The following is a 24,112-nucleotide window of genomic DNA, read 5'->3' on the forward strand; positions in this document are numbered from 1 at the left end:
CGTGGATGGCTCCCGAGGGCCCGAAGAGGACTCGACCTGCTCGGCCTCTGCAGAGCCGCGGAGCTGGGAGCTCTATTTGTGGGCTCCTCAGCGGAAGAGGAGGGGCGATCCCGGGAGGAGGAGGCGAGACTTCCGGTGTGGGGCCTCCGCGGGCTAGAGCTGCTCTTCAGTCTCTGCGACCAGCGGCCTTGGTTAGGACCCAGCGGACGGGCCTCTGGGCCTGGGCGCCGAGGCTTCTCCCTCTCTGGAGGAAAAGGTTGGCCTCCTCCCACCCTCTTCCTGTTCCGCTTCCTGCTTCTCTCCCTTCTCTCCTCTCTGTCTTCCTCCCCTCCCCTCCCCTCCTCCCCTCCTCCCCCGCCCTCCCCTGCCCCTTCCTTTCCTGCCCCCCTTTCCTCTGCTTTCCCCCTCCTCTACTGCCCTCCCTCTTTGCCTCTTCTCCCCCTCCGCCCCACCCCTGCCCTTCATCCATGCCCCTCTCCCCTTCACCCTTTTCTCCTCCCCCTCCTTTCCTTCTTCCCTTCCTCCCTCACCTTCCTCTCCTCCCTGCCCTCTTCTTCCCTCTCTGCCCTCTTTCTTCCTCTCCCCCTATTAAAATAGCCTGCCATTAAATTCTGAGGCCCCCAAATGGTGCTTTTACAAAGAATTAATAGACACTAATCATATTTTAAGATACTTGAACTATAGACTATATGAATAGTTTTGAGAGCAAGTGCACAAGTAAAATTAGCATGCAAAACACAAGAAATAAACACACACACACGAAATGGCATCTGTTCATAGCTGTTCATTGATCCACTATCGATCTTTTACTAGTTCAGTTTTCAAAGACAAATTAATGTGGTTATGCCTTACATCAAGTTTGTTGTCTTTTTGTAGATAATACTTTATTAGTGGATTGCAGTGGTAGGTCATAAAGGACAAGTATGTCGTGACAGAGTTATACATCAAAAAAGTACTCCTTTACATTTTAATAACCTGTACATTTTTCTTGAACATATTTAGCCAGTATTTTTTTTCTTCTGAGAGGAACATATTGATATCTCTAAATCATGCTTTAATGTCTGACAGAGGTGGGGGGGGAACCTTTTTTTTCTCTGAAGCGTCATATGTATCATTTGAAGTCCACACAAAACCACTGATGCAGTCAGTCAAGACAGCCAATGAGAAGTATGAAAGGAAAGTGCCTACCCTGTACCACATGATTTTGTAGGCTTGAGCATAGATGCTCCTCACTCCTACCAGGATCACTGACTGACAAATAGTTTTCGAGCATATTCTGAGTTAACTTAGCATGTTTCATTTATGTTACTGTGCAGAATTTTGACAATTGTTCCCTCTTCTTCAGCAAAATGATCATAATTATTTATGATTTTGGTAAGGATCAGCTTCAACTTCTGTGTCAAATGTCCAAATTGAATTTTTAAGAATCTTTTTCTAGACTTCACATATGTTTTAAAGTAGCCTTTGGTTTATGGTCACATGGTTGTATTTCATATCTAGGCATGAGATTGTAAAAGTCCAAAATTATTTTCTTGTGCAAAATTGGAAGGTAAATAGCTACTTTTTGTAACATGTATTTTTTTTCTTTTCTTGAGTTTCTTTTATAAAGATGGACATCCACAAAAAGTAAAAAACAAAACAAAACATAAATTTAGTCTGAAAAAAATGACCACACCTCTCTTAATTTCACTTCTAAAGGAAAAGACAGAGCTATGTCTACACTGTTCAGAAAACTGAATAAGTACTTCATTCAGTGTTGTCCAGAAGCTCCTCCTGCCATAGAAGATGCATAGAAGGTCTTGTAGAGAAACTTGAACTGCTTTGTCATGTAATTCTACTTCCACTCGCATGCCTGGTAATAGGAGCTTCTGGTCTGACTTTTGTGCTACTATTATCAGCAAGAGACTTAATTTAATAATACACTTTTTGTTTATTTGTTCGTTTGTAATGTGCTGATACTAGGTCTGGAACTCAGCCTTGTGCTCTCTTTTAGCTTTTCTGCTCACGATGAGTACTCTACCACTTGAGTCACAGCTCCACCCCTAGATTTTGGTGATAAGAATCTCAGAGACTATCCTGCCTAGGCTGGCTTTGGACCATGAACCTTAGATCCTAACCTCCTCGATAGGTGTGAGCCACTAATCCAGCTAGCCAGTCTTTTTAGTCAACTAAATATTGAAAGTATTTACCAGAGCAAGCATGGTGGTACATGCCTGTAATTCCAGCACTGAAGAAGCAGAGGCAAGACAGTAACAGATTCAAGACCAACTTGGGCTACCTAGCAAGTATCAGGCCAGCTTGGGCTGTATAGTGAGACCCTGTCCCATCAAACCCAAACAACAGAAACAGTTGCCAGGATGCCTTTCCTGGTAGCTTCAACTTTCATGCTTGAATCAGTTTTGTTTTGTTTTGGTTTTGGTTTTTTGTAGGGGCAAGGGAGCAAGCAGAGATATTTGGAATGCAACATTGGTGACACAGATTTATTTTGTGTTGTATGGGAGGCTCTTGGTGATGGATCTATAGGTGGGCTGTTTTGCTAAAAGGTACTATAGCTTCATAAGAAATACCTAGTCTTCTGCCCTAAACATTAGGACAGTTGCCTTAATTATGTTTTTAAGATAAGTTTCTACTTGCAATATTGAAAACTTGGAAGTAATCCTACTTTATTATCCCACATTATTGGAATAAATTCTGCATCCTTTTCCTACAACAGCAGGTATCTTACAGGGAAATTTACACTGTTTCTGAATAATGTATGATACGATGATTCCATGTTTTTGGGGTCTTTTATTGAAGTATAAAGAGGTATTGCACCTTACTGTAGGCAAGCTTTACAGATAATGGGTAAAATACAAAGGTTCATCTCTACCCATATTCTCTCAGTACACTAATGACATCACATTTTGTGCAAACCACTGATACTGGAATGTCCTGAATATTTGGAAATGTATCCACAACCGGAAGTGAAACTACACTGTCATCTTCCTTTTTCTCTGACTTGTATTTTGTTTGTTGGTTTGTTTGTTTTTGGAGAAGAAGCAACTTGTGGCTCTACATATCCTTGAGAGCTCCATTCCACTTCTCCATGTCCTTGGGAAGAATTTTCAATTTTTCAACATATTCTCAAAGAACACTTAAACTTGTCTATTCTATAAAAAATAAGTCCAGAGTAGCTGAAGGCGCGGGGTGTATGCAGGCAGTCATAGAGGTTTACAGCTCAAAATCCTAATAATGAGGGGCATATTGGGTCTCTGGGCATTGGGTTGGAGGCTTATTTCTCTGGGCTTTAACCCAGAGAAGCCCTGGTACATGACAGCTGCCTTAATTCTGGGCATCCAGCAGCAGTGGGAAGTGGCAGCAGGCTGAAGGAAGCAGCAAGAGGTGGCACCTATGAGTGTGCCAGTTCTCTTACAGGCCTCAGGGATGAACCCTCAGCCTAGAGCAGTAAGTATTCTAGCTCCTAAGTAAAGGATGCTGGGATCCTCAGCCCTAGACAGCAACTCATGTTATAGCTCATGGTCCTAGGGTGCCTGAGACCCTGGCCTTAAGGCTTGGCCGCTCTCTGCGGCTCTTGCAGTGACACAGCTCACAGCTTCTCATCTTCTGATTATCACGGCCCTCTGTCTCCACTCCCTTTGCTCCCTGGTGTTTCTTCTTTGGCCGCTTTCTCTCTGCAGGTCTTCAGCTATTTCCAGTGTTGTCACTGTTGCTGTTGGCCTTTACACCTCTGCCGCTGCTGCCACCACTACTCCTGCAGCTATGGCCTTCTCTGCCACTGTAACTGCAGCTTCTGCTATTGCTCTCTCCATGTTACCAGCTCAGCCTGCTCTACTAAGGAGAAAGCAAGATCCCTGGGAAGAAGACTTCTATTTGGCCTAGTGTTACAACAGCAGGGGGTAGCAAAGGGTAGTGTCTCCCAGCTGACTTGAAAATTCAGCTAAACAACTTAATTTGTACAGCCAGAAGGGGAGTGTGGCCAGGCTGACTGCACCCATCCCAACAGACTTTCATTCAAATGAAGGTGAGGTAGGGGTTCTCCTTGTGTTTGCATAAATCACAGGTCTTCTTGGGCCACCAGGGGAAGTGCACCTGTGGAAGGGAGCCTGGCTTCAGGTTCCTCTAGAATCCACTGGACTTGTGATGGCAAGATTCCCCCCCCCCCCCCGCCACCACTCCAGATGTTCTCAAGATCATATTTACATTCTGGTTTTTTTTTCCCTTAGCTTATCACTTCTACGTAGACATGCACGACCTCACTCAGTGTAACCCTTCCTCAGGTGGCTTCACAGAAATGTCCAAAAACAGGCCAATGCATGCTGGATACTGACTCCCCTGCTTCTGCCTGAGATGCTTCCAAAACTACATCCTCCAGGTACTCTCTCAGAACTATCTCCCTAACATGTTTTCCTCACGGCTTGCACCAGTGCTCATAGTATTTGTTCAGTTCATATTAACATTTGAGGGATGGGCTTGGTTGGTTATGATGTTGTGGGCTGAGAAAATAAAAACCACTAAACATTGTATCCAGTGTATTTCCCAGAGTGTTCTGGAGTTGGATGGAGACATGGGATTAGTTCTGGCCACAAGTTTATAAAGCCTTCAGATTACCCATAGAGGGCTGGGAAGGTGGTATAGTGCTTGCCTTGCATGCATAAGGCCCTGGGCTCGATTCCTCAGCACCACATAAGCAGAAAAAGCCGGATGTGGCACTGTGGCTCAAGTGGTAGAGCGCTAGCCTTGAGCTGAAGATCTGAGGGACAGTGCCCAGGCCCAGAGTTCAGGCCCCACGACCAACCAAAAAAAAAAAAAAAAGAATTTTCCATAGAGGCAAGAAGCTCGAATTGGAGCTAATGTGTGTAGTTTTATTTTTTTTAAATTAGTGGCTAGTAATTATACAAATGGGTTTCATTGTGTTTTAATTTTTTTGGTCCTGGTATTCATATAGAATAGTAGTACATTTAGAGCATCTTGTTTACTCAGTGTGTTTTCATATTCTCTAAGTTATCACTGGTAGGGTCAAAGCTCCATTAGCAACCTTTCTACAGGAAAGTAGGGGAGAAAGATAAAACTAAATAATTCATATAAAAGTTTCCCAAATCTTTAATCATCCCAGTCTTCCAAATTATTCTGGCAAAGGACCATAAATAGACATCAACATCTCTGAGACCTCAAATCAAACAATTGTGACATTTCCGTAAAGTAAATTTAGGGAGGCAATACCTTCAATTAAACATGCTGCAATAGAGCAAAATTAGTTTGTAAATAATTTGTTGATTCTGTGAATCAGTAAAGTTCTGAAAGGATTCTGGCTGGCAAAGGATAGCACGAAACTTCAATGAATAGTCCCAACAATAACAATTCTGAGATGCATGTGGTATGGTCTGAATATCAGTGTCGTACAAAGTTTGGAGATTGGACCCTAAAACCCCTCGTGATCAGATTGAGAGCTGGGGCTTTGGGGAAATGTTTAAGTCTTGAGACCCATGAGTGAGACTGGGACCTGTTAATTGGAGAGAAGAGTCTTACGGACTTTCTGTCTTGGGTGGCTTCCAACTTTGATGCTCAGATCTCAACCTCCTGAGAAGTTAGTACTACAGGTGTGGGCCACCAGTGCCTGGTCATAGCTATGTTTTCTTTCTTTCTTTCTTTTTAATCTGTCGAGGGGTTTGAACTCTGGGCCTGGACACTGTCCCTCAGCTCTTCAGCTCAAGGTAAGTGCTCTACCACTTCAGCCACAGCACCACTTCCAGTTTTCTGGTGGTTTATTGGAGATAAGAGTCTCACAGACTTTCCTGCCCAGTCTGGCTTTGAACCGTGATCCTCAGATCTCAGTCTCCTTACAGGCGTGAGCCACTATTTTCTTATGGTTTAATGCATTTGAATGGGAATTTTCTGTGTTTTGTGACCTAAAGCAACTATTACTATACCCCTAACCTACCACAAAGTACTTTAAGCTGAAGCAGATGATCACTCAGTACAATGGGATGTTCTTACACACACAAAGAGAGTCAGAACTGAACATAAGATATACTATCACATTCCTGTCATAACATTCCAAGAATTTTGGGGTGTGGAGTTCACATGCTTAATCTCTGCTCTCAAGAACTTGTAGGGTCCTTCTCCCAGACTTCCCCAAAGCTCTTCTGACTCAGCAAGTTATCATCTGTGGATTTTGCCTAGCCAGCAACCTTTGTCCGGTACCACAATTTAGCATTTCATTTGGAGGAAACACCCATTCTCCATGTCTTTCACTTAAAGTGCTCACATGCTCAGTCCCTAGAATTTGGCTTGTGACATAGGCCTTGCCAGTGAGAAGATGACTTTTTTTTTTTTTTTTTTTTTTTGAGAAAAGGCTGAGAAGCAGAGGGTAGGGTTGAGATATAAATGGAAGCCACTGGGAAGGTTTGGATTAGAGAACAGCAACTGACTTAGAGGTTCAAGGTCAGTCTGGCTGCTGCATGGGGAAAGGTCTAGGAGGACAGCACTTGTTCGCCCAGTGAGCTCCTTCCCATAACTCAGCACGCTCCTTCCCCTCTCCACAGCTTAGCATGCTCCCTTCCTAGGCAACACTAGGCCTATATAGTAAAGGCAGTAAATAATTGGCCTCCAACCCCCTTGGGATGGCACTTCTCTGGGGCAGCTACCACCATAGAAGGCAACAAGAGCACCTTAGAGTGACCTTCAGGCCTGGGCAGCTGCAGGGCCCCTTACCTACTACTTGGGCAGCAGCCATAAATCCTAGTCTGCCATGACGCCCCTGGTCCTCACATCCACACCAGGGTCTCCACCTGCTAGCCCTTTCTGTCTCCTCCTAAAACTCCTACGTTATTTAGGTCACCTCAGACAATAGCCAACACTTCTTCTCACTTCTCCCTTTCCTGGCAATAAACCTTTCTTTGTTTTCTGTACCTGGATGACTTTGTGGTTTTCTGGCAAAATATGATATACTCTTCACAGCACTAATTCCCCAGCGGGGCGATGACAGAGATGAGGTAGGAAATGATGGGACCCTGGGTACATGAGGAAAGCCCAGTCAAGGGAATTCTCTGACTACCAGGTGGGAGGAGATACCCATGGGTGAGCAGGTCGTAGCCTGAGCAGCTGGGAGAACAGGGTTACCCCTGAGATCTTGAATCCGGGGCACAAATAAGGCCCTGTTAGGATTGTAGAGTAGGAGTGGGACTTGAGGGAGGCCCTGCGTGGGGATAAAAACTTAATGTCAAAATACAAAGCCTTGCATTCTTTCCCAGTAGCCAAAAATAAGCAGTATGTGTATGGGAGCGGGTGTGTGTCCTGGGGCACTGTCCTGAAGCTTTTTCCTTCCAGGCAAGCATTCTACAGCTTTAAGCCACAGCACTACTTCTCCTAGTCAAAAACAAAACAAAATGAAACCCTCCTCTTCCTTAGGTGTCTCCGCCCAAAGAAAGACTGCAGCCAATGAGAACCCGCCTACCGCCCAGTCAGCAACTTGGCTGCTGCCAGGTGGGCAGGTCCGGAGGACAAGTTGCACCTCGACTTGGTGGCTTAGGGTAAGGGGTCGGGGGATCCGCCAGCCCCTGGGTAAGTGCACCCTGCAGGGAACCGTGCACACTCACAGGGATCGCGCCCGCGGGGCTCGTGCCCTCCCCGGTACGCTCCCGGGGAGCCGATATGGGCGCGCCCACGGCTTCTTGCATGCTCCCGGGATCCAGTGCACTGGTAGGGTTCCTGTAAACTCACTGGGATTGAGCTCTAATGTAGGGATCGGGCGCTCCTAGGGGTCGGATAAACTCTTGGGGATCAGTTTTTCTAGCAGAGATCCATGCGCTTTGCAGGGCGGTGCTGTTCCGGTAGGACCAGTGTGTGCTACTGACAGCATAGGCCCCAAAGCCCTGGCAGCCTTCCCACCAGCTGGGTACTGTCCCGCCCAGCCCTGACCTTGCTGCCTAACTACAGGCTGAGCACCTGGGAAAAGCCACAGGCCTGATCCAACAGTGAGGGGCTCGATCAAGTACAAAAGAAAGATATATTAACACATTAAGTCTGTACTTTTTTTTTGTTTTTCAATTTTGTGGAGGCCCTCTGCCTTTCTGGATGCTGTCTGAGCTCAAGACTAGTGTCTACCACTTGGTCTGCAGCGCACTTCTGGCTTTTTTCCTGGCTAATTGATCAGAGTCTCACAGATTTTTCTGCCTGAGCTGGCTTTGAAAGGTGGACTGCAGAACTCAGCATCCTGAGTAGTTAGGATTGCAGGCAGATAAGAACACCTGCCTCCAGCTTGTGCAGAATGTTCACATTCCTTGGGCCCCACTGGTGGGTCTAGCAGTTCCTGTTTTCCTGTATCTCCAGGCTGAGAAGAGCTAGAGTTGCAGCAATAGGGTCCAAGGTTATGACCTGGCCTTCTGGAGTGGGAGGGTAGTCCATAGGAACACATGTGCGACTCTCTACCCCTTCTTTTCAGCTCAATTTTGAAATTGAATTGTGCATTTTCTATCATCATTTTCCTTAATTAGCAGCTCTTCTTAAATATGGGCACATGCTCCAAGTTTAAAAATATTAGAAATGTATTCCGTAGAATAATTGGCTTCATATTAGCATATTATCTCATTTCCTTCCTATTAAGTGAAGACCCCTTTCAATAAGAGGTAGAAGCTTTTGTAGTGAGGCTGAGGAGGATACTGAGGGTGTGGAGCAAACAGGCTGGGAGCAGAAAGAGTGGCTGGGAAAGAGTTGGGGAAAGGAATGGCTTTTCTTCGACATAGCAGCTCTGAAAATGAATGCAAAGTCAATTTTTATACAATTGTAGTGTTTCCTCGAAGGGGGTGGTTGACCTGTGTAATGACCAGTTGAGTGCCTGAGAAAATGCAGATTCTTAGCCTCTTCTCTACTCAACACAAGACCTTCTGAACTAGGAACCATATTTCGATAAAGCTGGCCTACAAGTGCACTGAAGTTTGGTACTACTGCTGTGCCATCGTGGACTGTTTACTTCTGTTCCTTCTCTCTCCTGTGTCTTTTTCTCTCCCCTTTTATCCACTGGATCCTCTGACCCCTGGCTCACGTGTTTGTTCCTTCCCCCTTCATGTGAAGTAGTCCAGCATTGTTCTTTTAACATAGTATACTCAGCTAGGCAAAGGAAAAAAGGATGACTGTTTCTTACTGCCTTGTCTCCAAGGCAGTAAGATGAGACACTGGCATTTCCAATCGTCATCTGGGGGAATATTTCATTTCCATGGAGGCCTCATGTTTCCAGCTGTCTTCCCAGAGAAAGATGGACCTCAGGATTTGGGCATCTTCTTTTGGAGGAGATGTAATTGATGTGATAAGGGAAGTTTACTACCATCAGCCTTAGATTAGAAGATCCCAGCCTGAGTACCAGGGGGCTGAGGTGGTGAAGACATCTGGGGAAGATGGGACTGAATAGGAGAGAAAGTGGGGACTCAGGAGAGAGTTAGTATAGGGTTTGGAGCAATGTCAGCAGGAGCCTGAACTACTGCTTTTGTCCTCACAGGCCCTGAAGGAAAAGATCAAAATGGATGCGGAGGTGAGTCTTTTACCACCATCATAACATGCATGCTGTGTTTGCAGCGCCTCTTCTTCCTCCTTCTAAGGGTATTCCCTTCCCCCTGCAGAGCTCTCAGAAACACCAGCACAAATGTGAAAACATCTGGCCTGTCATCTGCTGATGTACACATGTTTCTGGGTGATAGAGTAGGAATTAGGCCCCTCTGGGTTCTTATCTGTGTCCATTCACCTTCAGTTTGATTCAGACTTTTCCACGACAGCTAATTCTGAAATAACACTCAAGAGCTAGGGGTGGCCCAGGCAACAAGGACCAACCAGTCGTGGACTGGAACCTCCCCAACAGTGAGGCCACGTAAACCTTGCGTCTTTATGCCTTGGTTATCTCAGGTATTTGCTGTACTGATGGAATGCTGCCTCTGAACAACTATCACCACATGCTTTTTGAGTGACTACTGATGCTTTGTGCATCAGGGTTTGGTCTGTGTCCTGCTCACTACCTTTAGCTCTTTCTTAGCCTCCTTCTCTCCCTTTTCTTAAGTCTGTGTTCCCCAGGTACTTCTTGTCCTACCCATGATCTTGTGCACTCATCTATTTCCACAGCTTTCATTTTAGGCTGTATGTTTCAGGAAGTCCTGAGTGGATCTGTTCAAGCAGGTCTTTCTCCATATAGCCAGGAGCCAGTTGCTTATCCTTGCTGAATGACTCCATAAGGACCCTGATCTCATGACAGTGCAACCTGGTCTCACTGTGTCACCAGACCAAAGTTGGCTTCTCAGGGAACTCACTCCAACTGGTAGTTAACAAATATTGGATGCCTGCTCTCTCCCTGAGTTCACCAGTCATCAAAATTTGTGTCATTCCACACTATGAGTCGCTGTAAATTCAACTTGGATATGGTAATAAACCATTACAGATATGGCACTTTTGTTCATGGATCACTGCTGACAGTTGTGGCCATGGATACATCTCAACATTGTTTGCTTCTGATGTTTCATCTGCCTCCTCTCTTTCCCACTTAATTCCTTGCTTAATCTCCATGCTCTCCCTCCTCTGGCCCTCCCCTCTCCTCCAGCACAGAGGACACCCTCCTCCAGACTGTTGGCTGCATTTCCCTGTTGTCCATGGAACTCCTCCCATGTGTGTTTATGTTTGTCCCCTTTTCCCCATCCCTATTCCCACCTTGACAAAGACAGTTGTCCTCATGTCTTACATATTTTCCTTTGAATAGCTGTATTTTTCATGAAAATGTTTTTGGTTTTGTGTCAATAACTTTTAATGTGACAAAATGAAACTAGTATCTTCTGTTGGTACAACCCATGCATATAATCCTATAACATCAGATTGTAGCTACAATTTCCCCAAGGTCCTCATACATGGCTACAACTGTGCTATTTACTGTGCTATTGACATCATTCAATTTTATTAATATCATTTTCCATTTTCCCATTCAGTTAAGCACTATACAATCCACCAAGTTGTGCTTGTATTTCCTCCTCTCCACAAGCTGCTGAGCAGGATGTTATTGACATCTGTGTTCTGTAGATGAAGAAAGTAAGTGTTACACAAATTTCTGTAAGGAACAACAGCAGGGTGCTAAGATACAGATGAATACCTTTGGTCATGTCCAGATCCATCTAATTCTGTCCATCCAGTTCTCCTGCCATTTCTGCTGGGTGAAGGGTTTTCTCAGAGCCCTCCATCTGGAGGGGACATGGCCCTCTCGTCACTTCCATCATTGTTATTTCTTTACCTCCCCTTACCTTCTGTCCTCTCACTTAAAGCTGAGCTGCCTGCTTGCTTTGTTCCTCAGTGTGTCCCCATGGCCTCTAACCTGATGCCTCAGATACACGTGGTCCTCATTGAATGTTGATTGACTGAAGGGCCGGACAACTCCCAGACTGTTGAGTAATCCAGTAATCCAGTCCAGGGTTGTAGTAGTCAGTGAAAATGTAGAGGAAGGAAATCACATGGTGGAAATTGTCAAGAAAACTTGCTGACTCACATGCTGGCTGCAGGGCAAAGGACAGAGGATCCTCAGCAATAATCAGCCCTTTGCTCTCAGAGAATGATTGCCTAAGGAATGACTCTGGATGACAAGCATTTCAGGCTGATAGAACTCCTGTGGCAATGAGTCTTTGCACAGAAATTGAGAAGATTGTTAGTTAGGTGGGTGAAAGGCTGGAATTCAGCAGAGCATGAAGGCCTAAATGAGGACAAGACAGCCTGAAGAAATTCCCAGTTTATGTTGTGTCTTGGAACTGGATCTGGTGGAGGGAGTGGCTCACAGCTTAAGGTGTTACACTGCAGCCTTTCAGCACAGATGTGGTCATGGCAGCCTGAAGAATGGAGCTCCCCACTCTGGAGTCATGGGAGAGAGAGTGAAGCAAAGAGGCATAACCATTGAGTTTAGGGAGATGTGCTCACCTGTGGGGCAGGATGAGGAAGGAACAAAGTATATGTAAAGAAAACCTCAGCAGCTCGAGGTGAGACAAGATGAGGAAGGAGTGGCTTTAAAGAAGAGCCACTGGAGTGTCCAGTATTTATGAGGTCCGGGAACATGTGGCTGAGGATCTCTGGAATGTGGCAGTGGGGTTTGGATGCCCTGTGGACCACATTCCTTGCTGAAGCAGAGCAGTATGGAAATGAAAGATTGCATTGGGGTCAGTGGAGTGAGAGGAGACCAAAGTCAAACCCACATGCATGAGGAGTCAGGGTGATTTGGGAGTAAGTTTTGGTTAGGAGATGGTGAGAGACAGATAGTTCCAGAAATGGAGCAGCACATGTCTTCTAGCACATAGGAACTCCAGGGAGGAGAGTCACTAGAAGCACTGCCAGCTCTGGTGTTTTTACCTCTGAGCACCCTTCAGTTATCCACACCTATCTTAATTAGTTGTTTATGTATTTAAACATTTCTAAATGATAAAAGACTTCAAAATACTATGAGGATTAGCCCTCCTCTTTCTCCTACCTCTGTTTTTCAGTTACCCAGTATCTCATGCTCTTCCTGCATTTTGTTCTCCAGTGGTATTAGTTTCTTCTTGGTCAACCTTTCATAGAGATTATAATTATATACACATACGCTTCCCTTTATCCACTTACTTTGTGTGTGTGTGTGTGTGTGTGTGTGTGTGTGTGTGTGTGTGTGTGTGTGTGTGTGTGTGTGTGGTGTTTCCCAGTCCTGGGGCTTGAACTCAGTTCCTGAGTATTGTCACTGAACTTTTGGCCTCAAGGCTAGCACTCTGCCACTTGAACCACAGCTCCACATCCACCGTTTTCTTTTGAGGGGTGGAGGAGGTCGGTAATTGAGGGTGAGAGTTTCACAGATTTTCCTGCCCATGCTGGCTTTGAACCAGTGATCCTCAGATCTCAGCCTTCTGAACAGTAAAGATGTGAGCTACCAGCTGTCTGGCTATGTATAAAGTGTAGCACAGAACTTACACTGTTATGTATCTTTTTGTTTCTCCCCCAACAATGTATATCTTGGAGAGCATTTACTTTCAATGCATAAAGAACCACTGTATTCTTTTGTGTAGTTGTATCATATTCAATTTTATAGATATAACATTGCTTACATAACCACTCTGCTACTAGCAGATTGTTTTTCTCTTTGGCTTCTTATAAACAAGAGTGATATAGATGAAATTTCTTTCCCAGGATAGCTCTGTAGGATTTACTCTCAGAGTATGATTTGCTGGTGCCAAAAGGTAGTTGTAATTTACAGATTGCAGTTTATGCAATTTAATGGTTATTTCTAACTTGCTCTCCCATTGCCCATTTTTCTCTCTATTCATCAGATTTCTGTTACTATGACAAATTTCTGAGGATATCAACTTTACAGAGGAAGAGTTTTAATTTGGCTCATTGTTTCAGAGCTTCCCATCCCAGGTCACTTGTCCTTCTTGTTTGGGGTTTGTGGTGTCCCAGCACATCACAGCAGGGGCCCATGACAGAGGAGATCTCTTTACCTCATGGCAGCCAGGAAGCAAAGACAGGAAGTTGCTGCTGCCCCAATATCTCTTCCATGGCCACCTCCAGTGTCTTCACTTCAGAGTGCCACTTTAAAGTTCTACAGTGACTCCCCTTTTTTTCCCCCAAACATTTCATCTCATAAAGATGCTTTTCTCTAAGTTGGTAGAACATCTGCTCTGAATCCTAACTTTCTTTGAACTCTACTTTTAGGTTTGGAGTGCCAAACACAAGTGTTTGTAGACCAAGGGGAGGGGAGGAAGTTTACTCTGGGACTATGATTTACTCTTATGATTGGTCTTTGAATCACATTGTGACCCATTAGGTATGTTCCTTTTCTACTGTCTCAAAACCATACCTATTTCTTTATTTCTTTAATACTACATTTTCAAGTCTGCTCCAAACATTATCAAACTAGGTTATTCACATTTCTATTACTGAAACAAATGCCTGAGATAATCAGTTCCTACAGAAAAAGGTGTATTTTGGCTCAAATATGGAGATTCCAGTCAATGGTCAGTTGGCCCTGTTGCCTTTAGGTCTGTGGCAAGGCAGCCCAACACAACAGGATACATGTCTCACAAGAAAGCCCTTCACTCCTGGGCAGCAGGGAGAGGCCAGGGTCCTGCAGTTCTGAAGGCAGATCCCCAATGACCATAAGGCCTCCCACTAGCTCCTGCCTCATAAAGGTTCCCCTGCCTTCCACTATTGCTAACCTGTTGATGCAGAACACCTAAGCTTAACTTGGAGAGACACTTAAGATACAAATTATAGCACCAAGATAAACCATATCCTACATCATAAAACACATATCAGAACTGGGTATTGGTGGCTCACGCTAGCTACTCAGGAGCCTGAGAACTGAGGATCTTCATTTGAAGTCCACCTGGACACAGAAATCTGAGTGACTCTTCAATTTATCAGCTCAAATGGTAGAGAACCAGCCTTAAGTGAAAAAGCCAAGGGAGGGAGAGCATGAAGCCCTATGTTCCAGCTCCAGTACTGGCACACATGCAAAAATAACGTCTCTGCACGTTTAAAAAGATTTAAAACATTGAAAGAATGTTTTCTGACCACATGGAACAAAATAAGAAGTCAGTAATAGGAAAATGCCCAGAATATCTCAAATCTGAACTAAGGCTAGAGCAGTGGACAAAGGAAGAGGGCCAAGTCAGGGGTCACAGATGGTGAGATCACAAAGGTGACATTCCTATTTCTGTGCTCAGAAGCATTCAAGCACAACTGGGTTGAAGGCTTATGTGGAAGTCATGCATAGAAATTTAAAGGACATCGAGTTGTTTCATAATTCTAAAATGTTCACTTGCTATTCCCTGTGGTCTATTTCCAGGCAGCCTCCAGCAGTGCACTTAGGTGATATTTAAGGTGTTACAATTGAATGGCCATAATGGTGGCTAAAATGTGGAAAGCTATGCTAAGGACTTAAACCACATGGATCCTGCTTTCCATGTGCTCTTATCTGTCAGCATCATATACAGCAGCTGTGACCACTTTGAATAACTCTAAGCTCATCCTATCCTCATGTCCCTGGTAGACTGAGGACAGAGGCCACAGCTCAGGCTGGGTAGCAGGATTTACAGCAGAACACTCCATCATTGGAGAGGTGGCAGTAGGCAGGGAAAGCCAATTGGAGGTAGGCATCTGGAAGATTTTCACACAAAGACATAGGCACAGCCCCTTCAGAATGTGTTGGACAGAGCTGACTCACCTCTGAGCCCAGGAGAGTCTTAGTCCAGCCAGGATACAGAGGCTTCCAGTGTTGTAGAATTACAGCTCTTCCTGTTTATCAGGACTCTGACTATCCTTTGTTTCTTGTTGTCCTCTGCTAAATTGCTGTTTACAATCCTAACTTGGTCCCTTATGTTTCAGCCCGTGAGAAAGTTTGGTGTGGTGGTTGTTGGTGTTGGCAGAGCTGGCTCCGTGAGGATAAGGGACTTAAAGAATCCAGAAGGTTCCTCGGCTTACCTGAACCTGATTGGCTTCGTGTCCAGGTGGCATGGACTAGCTTGGTACACATAATTTGCAGGAAGCATAGTGCAAAATAACACAATAAAACACGGACATCTTCTGACCCAGGGGAGAAAACCACACACAGTTCTTTCCCACAAGGTCTCAGGTTTGGTCAGGTCTTGAAAGTGAAAAGGAGAGGGTCTTGAGCTGGGGTGTACAGCAAATGGGAACCCCAAGAACAGAACAGGGAAGATTAGCCCCAGGTACATCTGCTACAGAAGGGACACAGCAAATACAGGTGGGTTTGGTCTGAAAAAGGCTGGGAGGCATGTGGGAGTTCATTGTTCCATCAGTTTTCAGAGACGGCATCCTCATGGTAACCCTAGGATTCACATACTTTCTGTCTTTCTGAGTTCTATACTCAGTCAACACCACTAGTCAGAGAAGGAAACTGAGCCACAGGAAGGTTAATTAGTTTTTTAGAGATCAAAAAGCTAGAGAACTTAAGAATATAAGACTGATTCCAAAGCTCGTCTTTTAAATATTGTGTATTTTCTTCCCACTGATACTTTTAACCTACTTTTCTCTTCTTCTTCTTTTTTTTTTTTTTGTTAGTCGCAGGGCTTGAACACTGGGCCTGGGCACTGTCCATCAGCTCTTCAGCTCAAGGCTAGCGCTCTACCACTTAAGCCACAGTGCCACTTCTGGTTTTCTGGTGGTTTATTGGAGATAAGAGTCTCACGGACTTTCCTGCCTGGGCTGGCTTTGAACCGTGATCCTCAGATCTCAGTCTCCTGAGTAGCTAGGATTACAGGCGTGAGCCACTGGCACCTGGCTAAACCCACTTTTCTTTAAAGATTGTTTCCTACAGCTCATAGGAAACCAAGCCTATCACTTTGATTCTTCATTTCCCTAACCTTACTCATGCACAAACACACATTACTCACCAAACATCATACCAAGCTGATTTTGTGCAGTATTTTTTGCTGGCATTAATTGTCAGCTAGCTGGTGACACTGACTATTGTAGTTATTCACCCTGAAGACTCTTCATATTATAATTCTTCAGACCATCTGGTTCCTATGTAAGCATTGAATGTGAGCTTTTAGGCCCCAGAGAGATCTAGAAGTGTTAGAATTGCTCTTTGCCAAGCTTCTTCCTGTAAGACTTCAAGAGCTTCACACACAAGAAGACCCCGGGTATGCCTGTCTGAAGCTCTGACAGGATGAGACTCGAGCTCAAGGGCAAAGTGGAATTTCTCTTCTCCCAGCAACCCTGTAGAAAGATGGGTGTTTCATGCCAATGTCTTGTCCCCACACAACTTACACCCTGCTGTTACCACATGGTTCCTCATTACCTACTGGCTAGTTTCTGCTGTCCCTCCAGGAATCCTGTTCTGAAACCCTAGGCTACCATTCTTTGTCTTCTCTGAGTCTTGAACCCCTGCTTCTCAACACAGTCCTCATGTCGTCAGCTTTCAAGTGTTGGGAAATGTGTTCCTATGTGCAGCTTCTTCCCTGTATGTCACTAGAAGGTGATGCTTCTGTTTAATGTTCTTGATATCTTCGACATATAGTGGACACACACTAATCCTAGTCACATCCTGTAGTGAGTTGATGGCCCATGGAAGGAAACATAGCATATTATCTTTGGGGAGCCGACTTTCCCAAATGCCCTCCTCCTGCTGTGGCTGCGATTGGCTGGAGCCTGTGCTGGCTGCCCATGTCCCTTCATTGTCCCTTGAGGCTCTCTGTCATTCAGCCTCAGCACCAGGGCATGGCACACAGTGCTATGGCTTTTGTTCTCCTGTCACTGGAGCCCTTCTATGTCCTGTGGGAGTCACATGCCTTGGGGTTCTGCCTTGGCCCTGTTCCCCTAAAGCTGTGTCACTCACAGACTCTATGGTGAAGGAGGCAGAGACGCTTGTCCTCTGCTTGACAGTCACCAGGCCTTGAGGTAAGCAAAGGAGCTTGATCTGAGTAGGCATTGGCACACTCAGAGTATTCCTGGCTCTAGATTGTGTGTAACCATGTTTGACTAAGTGCCTGGAACTGGAAACAACCACAAAGACCCCTTCTTGTGTCATTAAAGGATATTATTCTTTTTATTTTAGAGAAATAGTAACTCAGAGACTCCCTTGGCTGCTTCTTACCGACACTGGTAGTGTTGGCACCCGAGTCCAGATCCCATGACTTTACCTGAAGTCACAATGGAAAATGCCCTGAATAAGGGAGAGAGAACATTAAGTCCTTCCTTTCCAAAAGCTGGTCTCTGAGTATTGTTGGGAAGAAGGGAGAAGGGTGGCACTCATTTATTGGTACTTGCTTTTGAGTGGCATTTCTGCACTGTTCTAAAATAGACGGAAACTTGGAAGCATTGCAGAAGTGCAGCAGATTCCTTTGGAAGATGCTCTTTCCAGCCAAGAGGTTGAGGTGGCCTTCATCTGCAGCGAGAGCTCCAGCCATGAGCACTACATCAGGTGGGTTCTTCGTTGTAGGCAGTCTGCCTTGTGAATGGAACAAGCCCCGAGCAAGCTAACACCCTGCAAGGGAGTTTTCATGGTTAAAGGAAGGCTTATGTTGTTTTGGAATTTTTAGAAACTGCTGTCAGGCCTGTACTAGGGGGGATGTACATTGTGATGGTGTGTGCTCTTGTGGCTTTCTCCTGGGTCCTGGGCCAACTCGCTGAATGTGGGATGCCAGCCACTATCGCTGCCTGGTTGGTTCTCAGAGCCTGCTCTAGGATCCTTGGGGATTCATTGGGACCACAACAAGGCTGCTTTTTGAGAAGCTCATGTGGCCTTTGGAAAAGGGAGCATGGAGGATGGGATCTGGAGCCTGTGGAGAGAAGCCTAACAGAGGCATCTCTCATTTTAGAGAGCTTATGTTGTATGTTTGTTTGATCCCCTAAAGCTCCTGAAAAATGGAAGGGAGGGAAGATTACACAGACATTTTCAAAAACTCTTTTGGCTCTTTAGTTGTTCCTCTATGTTGCAATGTTTATCTATATGTCTATAAGGAAATAGGGGTATGGTTGAAATCAGGAAATGTTCCTGCTGCAGAGCAGAAGCGCAGTGGTGCATCTCCCCTGGGTGAGTGCACAGCCTCTAACTGTAAGCATTTGGTGGGCCTGGTACAGAGGGAGGAGTACCAGGGAAGACCTGGGCCCAGGTGACTGGACACATCACTGCATCCCTGAAGTTTCTGTTCTGGGTTCTCACAGGAAGTCTAGAGACCACTAACATGCTGTTCCTGAAAGACCTTTTAACTCTAAGTGGATACATTTCCTTTGAGTCCCCTTCAACTTCTCTGGCACAAGGGTAAATTTTCTTGAAAAGGTGATCTGCTTATCCTGGTATTTATAAGTGCCTGCACCCTGGTGTCAAGACAATCACATTCTACTCGTGAGGACAGCATTTTGGGTCTGTCAAAGTATGGTGAACAGAGACATTACAAGTCCATCTCTCTCGCGCTCTCTGTTCTCCCTAGCCTACCTCCAGCATACCAAAATTTGCAAGTGGCAAAAGCTCACAAAATGCCCAAGAGCATGTTAGGCAAAAGTGAACCTGGAAAATGCCTTCTCCTGCTTCAGGACCCACTTCAAATGTACTAGGATAAACCTGGTCAGACTGTTTCAGAAACAGCTCACTGCCCAGGGGCTCTGTTGTCTTTCTAATACTGTGGAAGAAATAGTTTATTTGAGAATATATGTTTTTCCCAGAGTGACTGTAAAATAGTCTATAACTGAATGACACTGATTGAACATTTGCTTTAAAACTGGAGAGGTATTTTCTCAGAGTCGTCAAAAACTCTATGAGCTCAGTCTTCCACCACGTCTCCCAGGACTCTCTCCCACCTGGTTGGTAATATATTCACACACAGACTCATGTGCTTACGACACCCTCTTCCCTATCTTGAGGAGCCCGTGAGTGATGCTCATTTGAAGGTTCTCTTGCTGTGTTTCTTGTTTTTCCAAGGCACTTTCTAAGTGCTGGCAAGCATGTCCTTGTGGAATACCCCATGGCGCTGTCATTGGCAGCTGCTCAGGAACTGTGGGACCTGGCTGAGGAGAAAGGTGACGTATGCTCTCTGTCTGCACACAGACCTTCTTATTAAGGCATTCTGCCCTGAAGAGCTGTGTGACTGCATCTCTATACTATACTTTCAAGCTCGAACCATTTCAGGCATGTTGCTCTTCCTACATAGTGGAGGGACCTGGAGTACACAGGGATTCGTGGAAATGTGTAAACTTTTTTCTTCCAATTTTACTTTAGTGTTTTAGAAGTGATATATAATGGGGATACATTCATATACATCCAGAAATACGTACATATGCTTTTGCATAATGTCATCTGTTCCCTCCTCCTCTTCCATTACCACCCCCTCCCATCTCCACCCACAAGTTGCATAGTTCACTTTTTTCATCAATGTGCAGCACTCCACTGTTGTATTTTTTCACCCTTTTTCCTCCAATTTTCTGCCCTCCCCTCCCACAGATGTGAATGTGAATACACCTTACATAAGGTAAAGAATACAGAGTCAACAAAAGAAAAAAAATTAAGAAAAAAGTCCTTTGTTTCCATATATTTGGAGTTTGTTTCAGTATGTATATCATATACATATGAAGAGGTATTTGGGTATTGCACCTTTGTGATTTTCTCCTAAGACTATCCTCTTCTGGTCCCACTCTATATGAGCATCTAAAATTCTTTGTATTTTGTAGTCCAGTACCTTTCAGATCTAATTTCCACATATCAGGGAGAACATGCACCATTTGTCTCTGATCTTGGCTTATCTAACTTAATATGATTTGTTCTAGTTCCATCTATTTTCTTGCACATGACATTATTTTATTCTTTCTAATGACTGTGTAAAATTCCATTGTAGCTAGGTACCATATTTCTTGGATCCACTCTTCTATTATGGGGCATCTAGGTTGTTTCCCTATTTTTGCTGTTTTGAATAGTGTGGCAATGAACATGATTGTACAGGTGTCCTTATCATATCCTGGCTCATGATGCTTAGAGTAGATGCCTAGGAGTGGTATGGCTGAGTCATAGGGAAGGTCTATGTTTAGTTTTTTAAGGAACCTCCAGACTGCTTTCAAAGTAGTTGCTCTAGTTTACATTTCCACCAGCAGTGCAATAGGGTTCCCTTTCCCCCACATCCCCACCAGCATTTTTGTTGTTAGAATTCAAACTGTTGGCCAATCTAACTGGGGAAAGATAATGTCTCAATATTGTTTTGATTTGCAGGAAATGTGTAAACTATGACCGGGACTTAAAAGATTCCTTTTCTCGGGCTGGGAAGGTGGCTCAGTGGTAGAGTGCTTGCCTTGCATGCCTGAGGCCCTGGGTTCAATTCCTCAGTACTACATAAGCAGAAAAAAAAAGCTGGAAGTGGTGCTGTGGCTCAAGTGGTAGAGTGCTAGCCTTGAGCTAAAGAGCTGAGGGACAGCGCCCAGGCCTAGAGTTCAGGCCCCACGATCGGACCCCCCCCCAAAAAAAAAAAGAAAAAAGATTCCTTTTCTCCATTGAAAAAATTGAATTACTTTCCACCTGAGCTAGTCTCAGGACCTTTTTCTGGTTATATTGCCAATAGAAAAGTGTCCCGATTAGAGTACTTGATTGTCCTTTATGTGCATTTTGTGTGGTTTCTGTTTCACCAAGGTAACAACTACTTAGAAATGTTCACTGTATGTCAAGAATATGAAAAAAAAAATTTTGTCTGTCAGTCATGGGGCTTGAAGTCTGGGCCTAGGCATTGCCTCGCTCTTCAGCTCAAGGCTAGCATTCAACCACTTGAGCCACAGCACCACTTCTGGTTTTCTGGTGGTTTATTGGAGCTAAGAGTCTCATGGACTTTCCTGCCTGGGCTGGCTTTGAACCTTGACCATCAGACCTCAGTCTTCTGAGTAGCTAGGATTACAGGTGTGAGCCACCAGCACCCAGCTGAAAACGCTTTTATGCACTGTGCTTAATTCTCAGAGAAACTCTTAAAATAGGTGTTTTACTTGCTCCTGCTGTAACAGAACTCCTGAATATGGGTAACTTGTGCTCAGTAGTGAAGGCTGGCATTCGAGGATTAACCAGCTGTTTTTATTTAACATGTAGAGAGGGCCTCCTTCTGTCCCATGTACTATGGCAATGTGGAAAGGCTAGCTGACACATTCATAAAGAAAAGGGTGGAACTCCCCCACAGTAGCCACTTCAATCCTGTGAGGGCTAAAGAAAAGCATTAGTCCATTCTTGGGTGGAAGGGCCCAGATACTTCCCACTGGGCTGCTCTGCCATGTTCAGGACCAGGCAGAAAGAGAGAATAAATCATATCTAAAAATTACATAGCAGTATCTATTTTCTCTAGCTTATATGTAGAAAGCCACAGTTCAGAGAAGTTACATGATTTGTGGCAGATCACATCACACACCAACCATTATAACCATTAACGTCCAACAGACTTTAACATCCACATTTGCTCCCCTAAGCCTGTTGCCCTCCAGCGGGTTTTATATTTATTTAATTCTGCATGAGCCCTTCTATGGAGGCAGCTAGAAAAGAGCAGAATGCCTTGGGATTGAGGTGTTGAGTCAAGTTTAAACCACCAATCCTTTCTCTTTACTATTTTACTAGAGTTTGTCAGCAATTATAACAAAAAAATCACAAATAAAGCACCTTGCACTTATCATCAGTGTAGGACTGACAGTGCTTTGTTGAAATTCTTTCTCTGGCAATAAGCTCGGTCTTGGAAGTACTTCCTTCACCTCTGTATTCCCAGAGCTGTACCCTGCCCTACATCAGAGTAGCCTTCAGTAGTTGTTTGTGGAGGGAACACATGACTGAGTGAATACTGGAAGAAGGGGTGGAGCTCAGTAGTTGTCCCCTTGCAAGTTGTTTGCCCTGGCACCAATGCCTGTGGAGAAAGCACAAGATGCCAAACTAGGAAAGAGGCTCAAATTCTTACGCTCTCTCTTCCTGTGGGCACAAGCGTCAAGGAAGTCTGACTGCTCTTCACTAGCACGCATCTCTTTAATTGACATATTGGGGGAGTAGCTGAATCTGGCATGCTAGAACTCCCAGAGCTGGGCATCTGGCACATGGGAGGGAGTGATGGGGACATCCTAGACACCTGCCCAGGGCAGTATTTGTTTCTATGCTGCTTCTGACACTTGCACTCAGTGCCTGAATGCTATCCCTGAGCCTTTGTGCTGAAGGCTACTGCTGTACCAGTTTGGTCCACAGCTCCATAAACCCAGTTTTTGTGGAAAACTGGAGAAAAGAGTCGCACAAACTTTCCTGCCAGGGATGACTTAGAAGTTTGATCCTCAGATTTCAGTCTACAGAGTAGCTAGGATTACAGATGTGAGCCACTGGCACCTGGCAAAGGGCAATATGTGTAAGGGACATGTGTCCTGTCCTGTCTGAGGCAGACAAAGCCTCTCAAGATGTGCAACTGTACACAGTGCTCCTAACTGCCTTGTGTATTCCGTTTTTGTCATGACAGGAAAAGTCTTGCATGAAGAGCACATAGAACTCTTGATGGAGGAATTTGCATTTCTGAAAAGAGAAGTCCTGGGGAAAGAACTGCTCAAAGGGTCCCTTCTCTTCACAGGTCAGTTTTAGTCTGCAGACACATTGAACCCCCAGCTCCTTTCCTTGCCTGTGAAGTTACAGGAACATTGGCTGGGTGCACAGCATTTCATGTATTGTACATTGGATCATTCATTGTATGGTAGTCATTCTTTGAGCATGAACAGTAGGAAAGGACACTGATAGAGATACCTGCTCTCGTGGTTGGATGGATGCTCATGTGGATATCAGGAACACCTGAGTGGCTTTTGTTAGAGAAAGCAGATCTTTAGGATCCTTGACCTCAATGAGTGGTAAGATCCTTCATCTCCTTAGGAGTTTCAAAACAATGCATTCTCATTGTCCTGATGCTTGAAAATGATGTAGGAGACTTGTGACAAGAAGGATAACAATTGAAGTGTCAGAAACTCACATAATGGTCATGTAAAGTTGGAAATTTCTATCCTCAGTACAGGTAAAGCAATAGAAGCTCACAGGCATTGAGCTCACACACCAGTCATGTGACAGAACCAGGTTGGAAGTTCACTATGTGGCAGGAGCTGGTAGGAGCTGTTCTGTAACATGTTCAGGGGAGATGAACTACAGGAGATGGTGGGCAGCCTGGAGGGAGCTGATTTTGCTTCTAAGTCTGATGCTTTGTCTAGGTCCCAGTGCTTCCACGAATTTTTATGTGTGTTTATTTAGCACTTTTCTGTGTGTCTGTGCTGGGGCAGGACCTCAGGGTCTCGGGGCTCTCCCTTAGCTTCCCTCAAGGCTAGCACTCCAGCACATGTGCCACAGCTCCACTTCTGGCTTTCTCGTGGTTAACTAAAGATAAGAGTGTTTCAGACTTTCCTGACCCAGCTGGCTTCAAACCATGATTCTTAGATCTCATTCCTCCAAATAGCTACAATTATAGACATGCACTGCCAGCTTGCAACTTCTTTTTGTCTTTTCATAGAACATGCTCATTGTCTTAAGTGTTAATATCACAGGCATAATGCAATGGTATGAAGCTTCTCTTTCAGATTTGGGCTAAGGACAGAGGTAAACATTCAGATCATGATCAAGCAGAAATTCTAATAGCTATACTCTTCTGAGTATACTTTT

General features: G+C 44.8%; 1 protein-coding gene across 2 annotated transcripts in view; it reads left to right on the forward strand.

Moving 5' to 3' along the window:
• The first annotated feature begins 1,770 nt into the window (after positions 1 to 1,770).
• Positions 1,771 to 24,112, forward strand: part of LOC138811997 (biliverdin reductase A-like) — a 35,615-nt gene continuing 13,273 nt past the window's right edge. Inside the window, exons 1-8 of one of the 2 annotated variants that reach the window (XM_069999952.1) lie at positions 1,771 to 1,796; positions 4,278 to 4,372; positions 7,408 to 7,529; positions 9,491 to 9,523; positions 15,358 to 15,479; positions 17,798 to 17,917; positions 19,415 to 19,512; positions 22,938 to 23,045. In XM_069999952.1, the coding sequence (XP_069856053.1) occupies positions 1,786 to 1,796; positions 4,278 to 4,372; positions 7,408 to 7,529; positions 9,491 to 9,523; positions 15,358 to 15,479; positions 17,798 to 17,917; positions 19,415 to 19,512; positions 22,938 to 23,045 (709 nt within the window). In that variant the 5' untranslated portion in view covers positions 1,771 to 1,785. Of the gene's footprint in view, positions 1,797 to 4,277; positions 4,373 to 7,407; positions 7,561 to 9,490; positions 9,524 to 15,357; positions 15,480 to 17,797; positions 17,918 to 19,414; positions 19,513 to 22,937; positions 23,046 to 24,112 lie in introns of both variants that reach the window. The other variant, XR_011367533.1, reaches the window with a different exon arrangement.

The sequence above is a fragment of the Dipodomys merriami genome, unplaced genomic scaffold, assembly GCF_024711535.1.
Source record: "Dipodomys merriami isolate MVZ:Mamm:240054 unplaced genomic scaffold, mDipMer1.0.p SCAF_556, whole genome shotgun sequence".
Lineage (NCBI taxonomy): Eukaryota > Metazoa > Chordata > Mammalia > Rodentia > Heteromyidae > Dipodomys > Dipodomys merriami.